The sequence below is a fragment of the Lolium rigidum genome, unplaced genomic scaffold, assembly GCF_022539505.1.
Source record: "Lolium rigidum isolate FL_2022 unplaced genomic scaffold, APGP_CSIRO_Lrig_0.1 contig_51064_1, whole genome shotgun sequence".
Taxonomy (NCBI): Eukaryota; Viridiplantae; Streptophyta; class Magnoliopsida; order Poales; family Poaceae; genus Lolium; species Lolium rigidum.
In genome coordinates, this window is record NW_025900810.1 from 84,884 (window position 1) to 98,799 (window position 13,916).

General features: G+C 48.1%; 2 protein-coding genes across 3 annotated transcripts; both read right to left on the reverse strand.

Moving 5' to 3' along the window:
* Positions 1-1,685: 1,685 nt before the first annotated feature.
* On the reverse strand, positions 1,686-2,692 carry LOC124681643. The gene is made up of 3 exons (XM_047216512.1): positions 2,507-2,692; positions 2,026-2,424; positions 1,686-1,745 (listed from the first exon to the last, which is right to left on the reverse strand). The coding sequence occupies exons 1-3, from the start codon at positions 2,657-2,659 to the stop codon at positions 1,686-1,688; spliced, it is 612 nt and encodes a 203-aa protein (XP_047072468.1). The 5' UTR covers positions 2,660-2,692.
* A 4,321-nt stretch (positions 2,693-7,013) lies between these two features.
* On the reverse strand, positions 7,014-10,782 carry LOC124681644 (DEAD-box ATP-dependent RNA helicase 24-like). 2 transcript variants are annotated; one of them, XM_047216515.1, is made up of 5 exons: positions 10,171-10,782; positions 7,981-9,209; positions 7,778-7,814; positions 7,290-7,688; positions 7,014-7,191 (listed from the first exon to the last, which is right to left on the reverse strand). In XM_047216515.1, the coding sequence occupies exons 1-5, from the start codon at positions 10,730-10,732 to the stop codon at positions 7,136-7,138; spliced, it is 2,283 nt and encodes a 760-aa protein (XP_047072471.1). In that variant the 5' UTR covers positions 10,733-10,782; the 3' UTR covers positions 7,014-7,135. The 2 variants fall into 2 exon arrangements, with proteins under 2 accessions (XP_047072471.1, XP_047072470.1); XM_047216514.1 differs by having other exon boundaries at positions 7,014-7,187; positions 7,286-7,688.
* Between the last annotated feature and the right edge of the window lie 3,134 nt (positions 10,783-13,916).

Below are 13,916 nucleotides of genomic sequence, written 5' to 3' on the forward strand. Positions count from 1 at the left end.
GCATCCACAATTTAATCCATGAACACAGAGAAAACAAAGAACAGGGCTTAGTCGCTAAGACATCTCATCAAGCACATAATTGATTTATGGCAGAAGTGGTTCCAGAACTGGGTGGGGAAATTGGCCGAGCACGTGATGGGCGGTTGAAGAGGAGAGAGGGCGTGAACATAAAGAGGAAGAAGGAGAGAGGAGAAAGGGGCGGAGGATAGAGAAGGTTCGGGACCTGGAAGTTGTAGAATTTGAGGAGGCGGGGCTTTCCCAGAGTACTGATGACCATCACCGCTTGGATCATGGTCGCCGAAGAAAGAAGAAGAAAGAAGAGGAGGAGCCGGGAGAGATCGGGTCAGCCTTGCAGGGACAATAGGGCATAATCATAGAGAATTGCCGAAGTAACAAGTAATTTCAGAAAACAAAAGGTAAGTAACAAAATAAGAAATTTAATTCAACAAGGGCGCCTGTAGCTCAGTGGATAAAGCGTTTTCACCCAATTCCCACTTTTTCAAAGTCCTTGTTTTCTAAGGCCTTCTTTACTACACCTAGAGTATTTCCAAATTCCTAAGGCCTTGTTTACTTCTAAGGTATTTATGGGGATGAGAGGGGATTATTTCGTATCCCAGAAAATCCCCGCTGATCTGTATCCCCTCCCATCCCCTCCCATCCCCACATTTTTTCTAAATCAAAAACTCTCCATCATACTAGTGTATTTTTGGGGAAGGGTATTTCAGGGGATTGGGTGAACACCAAATCCCCTCCCATCCCCATACCCATTGGGAAGAAAAATACGAGAGAAGTAAACAAGGCCTAAGGGTTGGGGATGGAAGGTGATTTGGCGAACCTCTCGTTTTCACCCAATCCCCACATTTTTCAAGAATTTCTCACATTTTCCTAACCCCTCCAGAGCCGCGGTATGGCCGCCTCCGCGTACTGTTGCGCCACCTCCACCTCAACGTTGGTGCGTCGTTCAGAGCGCGGCACGGGAGGTGGTCGCAGTGGCCTAGGCACGGGTGCGTGGAAGAAACGGTTGTCGCCGCTCGCCGTCATAGCTCGAGTCTGTCCGCCTCATGGTCGTTGCGGGCGGGGCGAAACCGGCGGTGTCCCTTCGCCATTGGTACCGCGCGAGAAGCTTCAGAGGGTTTGGACTAGGGTTTTCGGAGAGCAGTGGACAGGCCAGATTGAAGGATGTGGGCTCAAAAGCGACAGTCCCCATTGAGAAGGATGCGGCGGTGGGCAAGACGCGTTGAACACGCGTTTGTTCCAGTTCCTCGGTCACGGAGAGCGAGGTCAAGAAGACAAAGGGAGGACATGCACCGACGCATCGGCTGTCCGCGGCCACCGCAAAGCCAACCCAAATTTAGGCTTGGAATGGGGCCAAACGGACATATTCAAGCCCGCTGTCCATTTCCTGGTCGCCGTTGGGCCTCACCTTCGGGCTGCACGGACATCAACGAACTATCCGTTTTCGATGGCCTGTTGTAGATGCCCTAATACCCCCGCCGAAGCTTCACAAAAGCGATGATCTTAACATCGTAGAAATGAAGGTCGGTGTAGGTCATCCCATCCAGCCTCGAACCGGTATTTGATCATCCTATCTTTCACATTACTAACTAATTCCATTGTATATGCTTAATATTTAGATCATTGTTTTGCAAATTATGTGAGAAAGCACATGTAGTTCCTCGCTGAACTCAACTGAGCAAGGAGTGGGACCAGTAACCAGGATCAGAATTAGCATCAAAGGCAGAAAACTGAAACACACCGCGCAAAGGCAGACTTAAATTAGCATTAACTAAACAGTCAGACGACATGGTTTTCATAATTAATCAACACAGACTATCAGATCACCACCAAAGCACAAAGGACGCCCAAATCAACAAGTAGCAGTTGTTGGCTGCTTGGTCTAAATACGAAACGGGTACAGATCAAACAATGGCGAAGGCGACGGCGCCTTCCCCTTGCTCCTCGGAGGACGACAAATCCTCGACGGACGGGAGCGTGAGCAGCTCCACGATGCGCTTCTCCCTCTGCCTGACCGCCGTCCTCCCCCTGCACTGCGGGGTCCAGTGCTTCCTCTTCCCCCCCGCCGCCCCGCCCGGCGCCGCGGGCGCCGCGGGAGGGGAACCGGACAGGAGCGGGGACGCGCCGAGGCACGCTGGTCGGGGAGACGCGCTGGTGGAAGGCGGGCGGGGGCATGGTGGCGAGGGGCACGGGGACGGGGGCGGCCCCGGCGCGGACGGCGAGGACGGAGCCGACGGGGCACGCGCGCCAGCCGAGGGCCTCGATGTCGCGCCTGACGTCCTCCGCGGAGAGCTCGGCGGCGGAGGAGGAGGCCGCGGCGCGCGGCGGGGGCCCGGCCGCGTTGATGCTGACGGTGGAGCGGCGCGGGCGCAGCAGGGCGAGCGAGTTGAGCGCGTCGACGATGACCGGCTGCGCGCGCGAGATTAACAAGTATAAGTGGAGTTGGATGAGCCGGAAAGCGGGGAGGGGTTTGGGGAGGAGGGGTACCTACCTTGTTGGACTTGTGGAACTTGATGAAGCCGTGCATGAAGAGGATCTGGTTGAGGAGGTGGATGGTGAGGCCGTTGCCGCTGTGGGTGGCGAAGAAGAGGACGTAGTCCTCCAGCGTCAGCCGCGGCCGCTCCGCCACCGGTGGCTTCGGCATGGCCTCCCTTCTCGCGTGATTTCCCTCTCTTCTCGAAGTGGGGCAGCGCCAATGGGGATGGAAGAAGAAGAAGAGGAGAGAGGCACCGCAGCGTCGTACCAGGACAATGGCAGGCCGCAGGCCACCAGAGTTGCCTGTTTGCCAAAGAGATGTTCTCTGTGGACCCGCACGCCAGTGCTCCCGCATTCCAGCGGTCCCGCCCGGCATGGACAAGGAGACTGCGCTGTGCTGTACCGCAGCAGGCGATGAACTGTCAAGCGATTTTGAAAAAAATAACCTGAAAGTGAAAGAAATCACGAGGCTGATTTTCTGGTCAAATTATTTCACCGGACCAACCTTTTGTGTGGTGGTCTTTCCATCATCGCCACACGTCACTGTGTGGCGCCTAGCCCATGCAAGAACGCCACACATTGACTTGTGCTAAACCATGACAAGTCATACCATATTTCAACAGTTTTGAAAACAATATTGCACACAACATCTATCAGACAACATAATGGTTCAGAGTACACATAAGATTCGACGACATCAAGGTTCGACAGCATCAAGGTTTGAATTACAATAAGGTTCGACAAGATCAAGGTTCATACAACATGAAGGTTCGACAACATAAAGGTTCGACAACAAGAACCTAGCCAAACGAGACATCCTTTGCGTGGCGAAAGCTCCCCCCACCCCGCCTTCTTCCTAGATTCTTCGACCAATTCTTCATTCTCCCTAATGTCATGAGCCGAGTTTGAACCACCTCGTCGAAGAAACGATGGCTCTCCTCCGTCTTTGAAGCTTCAGCTCGAGCTCTTTCCTCCCTTATGCGCTCGGCCTCCTTATCCACCTCCTCTAGGTGCATCCTGTTGGCCCTCTCCCGTCTTAGTCGCGCAAGTAGCATGTTCTTACGGAATTCGGCCCTCCATGTGCGGTCCCGTTCGGCCTGAAGCTTCTCATTCCTCTTCTTCTCGCGCCATATGTATTGCTCATACTCCCTTTGCATACGGGCACGGTCGGCCATCTTCTTGCCATGCTCATCCTTCTCCGTCCTTGCAACTTCTTCCTTCTCCCTCTTCGCACCGTCCTCAAAGCCTCCTTCCAAACGGACTCCTCCTTGTCATTGCCCTCCCACGCCTCCTTCCCCTTGATGGGTTGAGTTGCCATATCGAAAACAAAAGTGAAAAAAACCAAAATGAGTCAAGGAATTGGAAAATAGAAAGTACAATACAATTAATATATTGGAGACACATACGGAAAAAGACCCGCTAGGTATCCTAGCATACTACCACCCCGACGTCCACCATGGCGACCTCTAGTAAGCCCTACATGAATCCTTGGTTGCCTTGGAGTGCACACTGTGCAAAGTTCGGGCCGGGCCGGGTTTCGAGCCGGGCTTAAAAAGTTCGCGGGTAAAAAATCGGGCCCGAGCCCGGCCGGCCCGACGTCGGGCCTATAAATTAAGCCGAACCCGGCTCGACGTCGGGCCTATAAATTAAGCCGAACCCGACCCGAACGAGCAAAAGCCCGGCCCGACCGAGGCTAAAATGCACAAAAATGAAGGCCGAACCCGGCTCGGCCCGACGTTCGGGCTCGGATTTCGAGCCGAACCGGCCCGAAGTGCAAGCCCGACCGGCCCGGCCGGGATTTTCGGGTCGGGCCGTCCGGCCGGGCTGCCCATGCCCGGATGTACCTTGGAGGTTGCCCCCATTGTGATTGATGATATGGAGCTTGATGCCTTGGAGCTTGTTGCCTAGGACCATGTTGCCTTGGGGCTTGTTGGCTTGGAGCTTGTTGGCTTGGACCTTGTTGCGCGGGAACTTGTTGGCTTCGACTTTCATGGCTTGGAGTTTGTTGACTAGGACGTTGTTGGCTTGGAGATTGATTTGAAGCTTGTTGGCTACTTGATTGTTGGCTTGTGCTAGCATCATTGCCCTTTGACTTCTTGCCGTTTGTACATTTTCTTCTATTGTGCCCCTTACTATTGCATGATCCACAATTAGTTGGCTTGCGAGCCTCTTGGAATAATTTGTTTTCCGAATGACCTCATCTGTCCATATCTCCGTGATACCTCTTTGTCTTTCTTCTTCCACGTTTCACAACCTTCCATTCCGGATCTGGTCAAACTTGCACTCCATGATACTCCAAGAACTCCTTCAACAATACCTTCAATTGAACTGCGATGATGCTTAATCGAGAATTCCTTAAACCATACCTTCAATTCCAAGAAGGTATCAAACGTGAGCCCTTTAGAGATCATAGCCGTCTTCGCACCCACATCTCTCTTGAAAATTGGCCTCGCTCCAACAAGTAAACTTTTGCCACCATCAACCATGGCTCCATCCGCAAAACTAACATCACGGAACAATGGTATCCGAATATCCCGTCCGATTACCTTCTTGAAGATCTCGGCTCTTTCGGCTTCTTTAGCCAGTCGAGGCCATCCTCATCAACTTCTTCATCGGGTCCATCATCATCCGAGTACGAGGCATAGCATCGGGAATAAGGAATGGAGTGGTTCATGTCCTCTTGCGTCAAATATGTATCCAAATCACCGATATTGTTGTAATTCATCTCGAAACCATTATCACCATCGTCATGCTCGTCATACTCCTTCTCCAACGATGGATCTTGGGCAATGGGAGATTGGACAATAGGAGATTCGTTGGCTTCTTCTTGGCTCATGGGCGGTGGACTCCTACCTTCAACGAGGGAGGAGCGCCGGTTAAGGTCAAGCTCCATATGAGCATCAACAGTTTTGGTTGCAAACAACTCCAAAGCCTTGTCTTGTGACTCGGCCACCATCTCCTTGTAAACGGACCAACGTTTCTCGGAGTTGATACGCATTGTCTTCCAACGGGTGTGCATTCCAAACCCCACATTGTGTCTTCCCTCTAGCTCAACACCATCATTTGGCTCATTCTAATTCAACTCAATCCTCCCTTGTGCTACCACCTCGGCGAGCTAGGGCTACGGTCAAACACCAAGTCAACTTCTTCCGAGTTCGGCTCTAGGTTTTCCTTCAAAAAAGCATCCTTGTCCACATGATGAACATGACCAATTCTTTCCATCCCCTAGCATAATGTGAACAACACATACATACATGTGTTCATTAGTTACCATAATCAACACAAATCAACCTAGGGTTTCTAGCCATACAACCTAGCCCTACAATTTCTCCTATTTCAACAAACCCTAAAATCCAACCAAATCTACATCCACCCTCAAATCAACCTAGGATTTCACATCTAGGGTTTCACATGTAGATCCAACCAAATCCATCAATTCATTGGATGAAAAGAAGGAGAACGGAGGAGATTACCTCAAGGAACGGGTTGGGAACGATCTCCACGGACGGATGCGGAGAAATAGAAGAGATTTGGGGAGAGATTTGGTGGGGGGAGAGAGGAACCGCCAGCCTTGTTCTTGAGGGAAGAAGAAACGGAGAGGAGAATGGCTGGGTCGGGCTGGGGCGGGCGCGGACGGTTCACTTAAGTGGATGTGTGGCACCCTTCCCATTAGAAAGTGTGGTGCTCATGCAAGCGGCGCCACACATCCTCGCCACGTCGGGCTGGTCAACGACGCGGCATCGACCACGCCACGTCGGCATGGATGTGTAGCACCGCTCGCATGGGCGTCACACGGTGAGTGTGGCGTCGATGGGAAGGGCGCCACACAAAAGGTTAGTCCGTGCACATCTTTCACTTTTAGGTTATTTTTTGTCAAAATCGCCTGAACTGTCCAACTACTACTGTAGCAAAGACGCGAAAAGCATGGCAATGGATTTACACTGCTGCACCCCAAGCACTGGGCGTCAATAGTTCAATTTACTGTGCCAAACCTGTCAACTAAAGGATCTGCTCAAGTTATGTAACCTAGGTATCAACACACGACCTGCTCCAATGCATCTTCTCTGCTCACACAGGTTACATCACGCATTCCACAAACTAAAGGAAGATATGGTTCGTGGCATAATTAACAAACAACACAAGACATTAAGAAAAAACTAGGCAAAATGGCCACAAACACATCACATGATTACCCATTTTGGATGGCCTATTTTGACTGTTTTTCACTGCATGCTTTAACTTTTAATAGCATTATATACCACACTGCTGCATCATCTTTCACAGGCCATAAGAAATGGTATCTGTGATATTCAAATTAGTTACTCTGTTAGCAAAATTGACATATTCTGTAGTAATACGGATCAAAGAACAACCAATCAACTGCCCTTTAACACAAGACAAGAGTTGTAGCGTCTCACAACCATTTTTTACCATACTTGATACAGTGATCTCCACATTTTGACCGAATGAATGTAAGAATGCTTCAGGTCAGGAATAGACAACTCACTACTGGAATACACTACTGGAATAGGAACAACAATTTTATCATTCACATCATGTAAACTACAATTTACAACAATATGTTTTGCGAAGGTAATAAAACAAAACTGGAGACAATTTGGTACACTGGGAGTTCAAAGGTCTATTAGTGATCCCATCCTGACGGCCGCTTTCTCTCCCTTCGTTGCTCCTTCGAGCTGCAATTCACAGGAATTTTGACTGGTTGTTAGCAAACTGAATAGAGAGTACAGCAAGGATAAAGTGTTTCTGTGTCGATGTACCATGAGCCACGTACCGCTCAGGGTTTGAGTTCCCATTTTCGTTACTGTTTCCTGCAGGTCTAGCTGCGGGGACAAATGAGGGCGCCGGGGGTCCTCCTCCTATGGTGCCACCAGAAACAAAACCACGGAGTGCCGGCTTTACAAAGGGAGCTGCACCCCTCGAAGGTGCGCTGTTGCTTGGCGCACTCGAAGACGCTGAGACAAAGCTACTCTTGAAATTTTGCATCATTCCTGTCTTCAGCGTATTTACAGTGGCAGATCTTGGGGCAGGTACTTGTGGCCCGGAATCACCGTAGCCAATGCCAAGGCCAAAATCAACTCCACGTATGCCACGGCCGCGCCCACGTGCACCACCACCACCACTTCCACTTCCACCACCGCCTCCACTACCTTTTCCTTTGCCACCTTTCTTTCCACCTGATTAACACAATTAATTGTTAGTATAATCGGTTTTCTAAAACATTCATCCATATAAAATGCTGTGTATCAAAATAAACAGGACAAACCTTTTCTGGAGTCGCGGTTTGATCTGAACCTCCCATCCTGAAATTTTAAAAAAAAAAGTCAGTTAAGAGGGGTTGTGTTCATGATAATGACTATGTAAATTGCAATGACAGTATGCACATTGCTGCCCGTGATAAATTTTAAACTACAATGTGTACAGCTGACAAAACGCGCAAAAATTCCCAGATAAGTTAGAGGAACACACCTTCATTGCCAGATCCATAAGTTCATTGGGCACATCTTGACCAGCAGCAATTAAACTATGAACCAGTTCGCCTGCAAATCGTGTTTCTTTCTGTGTGATTAGAGTATATGCGATGCCATCTTTATCACCAGCGCGGCCAGTTCTTCCAATGCGGTGAATATGCATATCCATTTCTTTTGCAATATCAAAGTTGACAACTGTTTTGATTGACTTTATGTCCAGACCACGTGCAGCAACATCAGTTGCAACAAGAACATGGTAAATCCCAGACTTGAACTTCTGCAATGTCTCCATCCGAGAAGCTTGATCCTTGTCACCGTGAAGTGCTGCAACTTTGAATCCTCGCTGATTCAACTGGTTCTCAACCTCATCGACTCTAGCCTTTTTAGCTGCAAATACAAGAACATCTCCATCATCAATCATCCCAGGCATTTTCTCGACAAGCCACGGCATCTTCTCAACATCAGAAGGGAGTACATTAACAAGTTGTTTGATATCTTCATTAGCACTCCCAACTTGACCAACTGTGACTCGAATAGGGTCACTCAAAATTTCTCTAGCCAAACGTTCCACTTTGTATGGCATGGTTGCAGAGAAAAGCAAGGTTTGTCGGTCTGGTCTAATTTGACCAACAATGGACCGGATCTGTGGCTCAAATCCAAGATCAAACATGCGATCAGCTTCATCAAGAACCAGATAAGTTGCCCTAAACATCTTCAATGCCTTCATCTTAAGCAAGTCTATCAGTCTCCCTGGGGTAGCAACAACTATTTCACAGCCTGCTTTCAGTTCTTTAAACTGATCAAATTTAGAAACACCACCATAAACAGCAGCTACTTGAAGGTTGTAAGGCTTTGCAAACTTCTTAGCTTCGAGGTATATTTGATGCGCCAATTCTCTTGTTGGAGCACAGATGACGCCTATTGGACCTTCTTCCTTCTGAAGCTCAGGCTGATCCATAATATGAACAATCATAGGGAGAACAAATGCTGCAGTTTTCCCTGAACCAGTTTTTGCAATACCAATGATATCTCTCCCTGATAGTACAATAGGTAAAGCCTGGCACTGAATTGTGGTCGGCTTTTCATAGGCTTGCTTCGCAATAGCATTCATCAGTTGCACAGGAAACCCACAATCCTCAAAGTTTCTAACTGGCCTTGGCACATCAAAGCCTGAAACCCGAATTGACAAACTTTTCATATAATCAGCCACCTCTTCCGGACTCATCCCTACAAGAGACAAGTACGAAGTCAATAGATGCCTTCAAGTAGGAATTGCTAAACCATACAAAATGAGAATGACCAATCTGTAGAAGTTATACTCAATGCACATCATGCTAGTTGTTACCGCATCAAACATGAAAAAGTACTTGCACCATTGCAGTTTCACTTTAAAACATAGATAGGCTTCATCAATCTATTTTTTAGGAGGGTCAGTAAAAGAGGATGGAAACATAAGATAAACAACAAAAAGGCTCCACTTTCTTAATACTAGCAATTACAGTGAGTACTACACTGAAATAAGACGCGATATTATGGCTCTTCGGCTGTTGTCCTAATGAAGGGTAACTTGGACTGGTGATATTGTAAAGAAGTGATGACCCGGTTCCCCCATCTCAAAATAACACAGACTTGGGAGGTACTATACAACTAGACGGCATTCAAACAATAAGCATGCCATCTAAAATAGTGATCCCCAAATTGTGAAAGGCATAATTTCCATTTCAAGACAAGGGAGCATTCAGATCTTAACATCCAATTGTAATAACCGGGTTCATCACTTGATTCACTAAGTAAGCTAGACCTCTGGTCAGATTTCATAGTGGTGAGATCAAATTGAAGTAGCACAACGGTAATAATCTACACAGGACGCCCATTTGACAGGTAACGATATATATGCTCAATCAAACTGCAAAGTAAGTTAAACTGGCTATTCTATCATGGGGAGCAAAAGTGCTTCAGATCTTAGCATCCAATTGGAATGACCAGGTTTATCACTTGTGATTTACTAAGCAGAGCAAAGAAGCTAGACCTCTGGTCAGAGCTCATACGGTGATATCAAATTGAAGTAGCCCAACGGTGTAATCTAAACATGACGCTCAATTGACAGGTAACGATACGTATGCCAAAAATCAAACGGTGAAATAAGTTCAACATCGTCTGCTATCATGGGGAGGAACAAGAGTTTCACCTGAAACTGACGGCTTCTCCTCATAGAAATCCTTGTTGAAAGGCTCGTACTCGATGGTCGAATGGTCTAGCGGCGGTATGGGCTCTATCTTCCTCTTGTCCGCTACTACTATGGGGTTGTCGTCCGAGTCGTACTCCATCATGCCGGCGTCGACGGCCTTGGCGGCAGCATACACCTCCTCGTCGGAGTTGTACCCGGCGTTCATAACGTCGGCGGCAAGCGTGAGCCCGGCGTCCTTCTTGGCACGCAGGTAGCTCTCCATGGGGTCGTCGTCCTCGTCGGAGTCCGCGCGGCGGAGCGCCTCGGGCTTGGGCGGCGGGGGCGGCGCGCGGATCTCCTCCTGGATCTCCGCCATGAACGCGTCGAGCGGGTCGATCTCGTCGTCCTCCGGCTTCCCGCCACCCGCGGCGTCTGAGGGCGCGGCGGCGTCGTCCGAGAAGGCGATGTCGTCGAGGTCGTCATCGGCGGGCACGTAGAGCCGCGGGGCGGGCTGGGAGCGCTCGAAGCTGTAGGAGGTGGGGCGCGGGATGCTGAAGCCCTCGAGCCTCGGGCGCTTCGACATGGCCGGCGGGCAAGGAGGTGGTAGCGAGCAGGCTAGGGTTTGCGTTGCGAGGCGGGGAGAAAGACGATGGACAGGGAGAGAACTGGCGCCGCTTGGTTGGGTGGGTCGTGGGCCGGGTACTGGACGGGTCTGACGCACCCGTTATCCGAAGTCGGTTGCGGCACAAAGTGGGCCTAGTGTTCTTTTTTTTTTAAGCGGTGGTGGGCCTAGTGTTCGAATCCATCAGCAAATTGAACTTCTGAACTTGTAGAAGTGTAATTGTTTCCTTCCCATATTTTTTCTACAATACTTTCCTTTCCATATTTGTAATATTTATTGTTTACTTGCATTTATTTATCTTTGATTAAAATTATGAGTTGAATTCCACATGTAAATGTCACATCAACCCAATAAGATCATACTAAGAAAACGGAAACCATGTAATCAGTTAAATTATGGCAGGGTTAAATTATAGCAGAGGTGAGTATTGAACCTAGGCTAGCCAGTATGCTATTGGCTGACTTGTTCGAAGTGGATCATTTGGAAGCTTGGTATGAAAATACAAAGCAAGATATCCGATCTTTGTAGGTGATCCAAAACATGCAATCAAGAACATCCTACTTGCCCAAAAGTTGTTTCAGCAAGTTCCCGAATTTTTCAATGAAAACCGTGTGATAGATCGACATAAAATGCACATTGTGCCACGCCCCACATGAACATTTTTTTTTTTTGAACTGGAACACACCGATTCCATTAACTTGGCTCAGCCAACTCGCTGGCCACCATCACACTTACAAAGTTTGGTACTTCATCAGGCCATAGCAGCCGATTTTCAGTTTGGTTTGCACCCACTGTCGCAAGCTCATGCGCGACTTTATTACAAACTCTAGGAACAAAGCAAATCTTAAGCGAAATAAAATTAAGCTGGAGAAATGAGCGTATATCTCTGAAGATGACTCCTTCAGGCGCCAAGTCATACTCCGAAGTCTGCAGGGCTCTTACAAGATTTGAAGAGTCTGTCTCGAACAGTACGTGTCCCATCCCCCACTCAGCAGCTGCCGACGCTGCCTCCGCACAAGCTATAGCCTCCGTCTGTATTGCACTGGCTGCATATTTGATTGCTCCCGCTCCCGCTCCCCTGACTGTTCCAACACTGTCCCTCACAACAAAACCCCATCCGCCGGATCGCCTTGCTTCCTGGAACGATCCATCACAATTAATTTTCAGCACATCGCCTATTGGTTTGCTCCAGCTTTGCAGTTGAGGCACTGTATTCTCTTTCTTGTCTCCCCTACTGTAAAGCATGGATCCAACAGCCCAGTATTTGATCTGCCCAGACAGCTCAGCCAACGAGATTGCCTTCCCTTCTTTATTCAGTTTGTTGCGACGTAGCCACCAACGCCAAAGCAAACAGCAGACAGTTGCCTTCTCATTATCATCAAGCTTCAAGATCTCCTGCACCACCGCTGCTGCACTCTGATATGTACTCATACGATCACACAAAGTCTCTAGACCCAAACTCACCCATATCTCTCTCACTTTCTTACATTTGAGAAACAAGTGTGCACCATCTTCATTTAATTTTCTGCAGCATACACACAGGGTTTCACATTCCATTCCCTTGCGTTTAATGTTCATCAACAGAGGTAAACTGTTGTGGGCAAACCTCCACATAAATTGTTTAACCTTCGGCACACATGGCAAATTCCATATTCCTTTCCAAAAGCTGGCTTCCTCCTGTGTACCCGACGAGTCCTGCCGCTCACTATCTCGAATTCGAATAAAAACTTGGTAGGCTGACTTTACTGAAAACACACCTTTATTGTCAAAGTACCAAGCTGGGTAGTCCTCAAATTCATCACGAATGGGTATTTCCAGAATCAACTTGGCATCCATTTCCCAAAATGTATCTCTGACTAGCATTTCATCCCATTGACCTGTCATTGGATCAATTAGTTCACTTACTTTCGTAAGGATTCTCTGGCCTCTTGGGGTGATTGGCTGCCTTCTCCCTTCCCTTGGTATCCACGGATCTGCCCACATATTAATACTACTTCCATCACCAATCCGCCATACCAAACCTTCTTTCAACAGTTGTATCCCCTTCAGAATGCTCCTCCAAGCGTAAGAGATACCAGTAGTAGCTGTAGCCTCTAAAATAGAGTTATTTGGGAAGTACCTTGCTTTAAGCACTCTGGCACAAAGAGACTCTGAATCAATAAGCATCCTCCAAGCTTGCCTTGCCAGCATAGCTATATTAAATCCATAGAGGTCCCTAAAGCCAAGGCCTCCCTCTTTCTTGGGCTTGGATAAAATCTCCCAGCTTAGCCAATGGACCTTATTTTCATTTTCTTGTTGTGCCCACCAAAACCTGCATATCATGGTGCTTATCTGCTCACAAAGAGTTTGTGTCAAATCGAAACATGACATGGCAAAGGTTGGAATAGCTTGTGCAATCACCTTAATGAGAATATCCTTCCCTGCCTTAGATAGCATTCGCTCTTTCCACCCTTGAATTTTCTTCCAAATTCTATCTTTAATATATTCAAAAGTTTTTGATCTCGACCTACCTACATAAACCGGTAGGCCGAGGTACTTCTCCGTCCTTGCCTCGGCGCGTATATTCAGTACCTGAAGGACATTTTCCTTGTCTCCATCTCTTGTGTTTTCACTAAACATCACTGACGACTTATCAAAATTTACCGTTTGCCCCGAGCAATCTTCATAAAGTTGTAGCATATTCTGCAGTGACGTAGCACTTTCTTGCGTAGCTTTGATAAGTACTAGTGAATCGTCTGCAAACAAAAGATGATTAAAACTCGGAGCTCCATCACATATTCTTACTCCTTCCAATTCTCCCTCCACTTCCGCCCTGTTCAGCAAGGATGAGAACCCTTCTGCACAAATAAGGAACAAGTATGGTGATAACGGGTCCCCTCTGTCGCAACCCTCTTTGTGGTTTAAACGCATCGGTTAAAACACCATTCACTTTCACTTGATAGCTGACCGAGGTAATGCATTGCATGATTAGATCCACCCATCTATCCGCAAACCCCAACTTCCTCATAATTCTCTCCAAAAATTTCCACTCCACACGATCATAAGCCTTACTCATGTCCAATTTAACCGCTGCATACCCCTCCCTCCCCCTTCTTTTTGTCTTCATAAAGTGTGTACATTCATAAGCCAGTAAAATATTATCCGT

Excerpts from the sequence above, each read along its gene's own strand:
- LOC124681643 (XM_047216512.1), bottom strand. The coding sequence starts at position 2,659 with ATGCCGAAGCCACCGGTGGCGGAGCGGCCGCGGCTGACGCTGGAGGAC. Across the intron at positions 2,425-2,506 it reads AGTTCCACAAGTCCAACAAG|CCGGTCATCGTCGACGCGCT; the intron begins GTAGGTACCCCT and ends TCGCGCGCGCAG. Across the intron at positions 1,746-2,025 it reads AGGGGGAGGACGGCGGTCAG|TTTTCTGCCTTTGATGCTAA; the intron begins GCAGAGGGAGAA and ends GGTGTGTTTCAG.
- LOC124681644 (XM_047216515.1), bottom strand. The coding sequence starts at position 10,732 with ATGTCGAAGCGCCCGAGGCTCGAGGGCTTCAGCATCCCGCGCCCCACC. Across the intron at positions 7,815-7,980 it reads TTATGGATCTGGCAATGAAG|GATGGGAGGTTCAGATCAAA; the intron begins GTGTGTTCCTCT and ends TTAAAATTTCAG. Across the intron at positions 7,689-7,777 it reads AAACCGCGACTCCAGAAAAG|GTGGAAAGAAAGGTGGCAAA; the intron begins GTTTGTCCTGTT and ends TGTGTTAATCAG.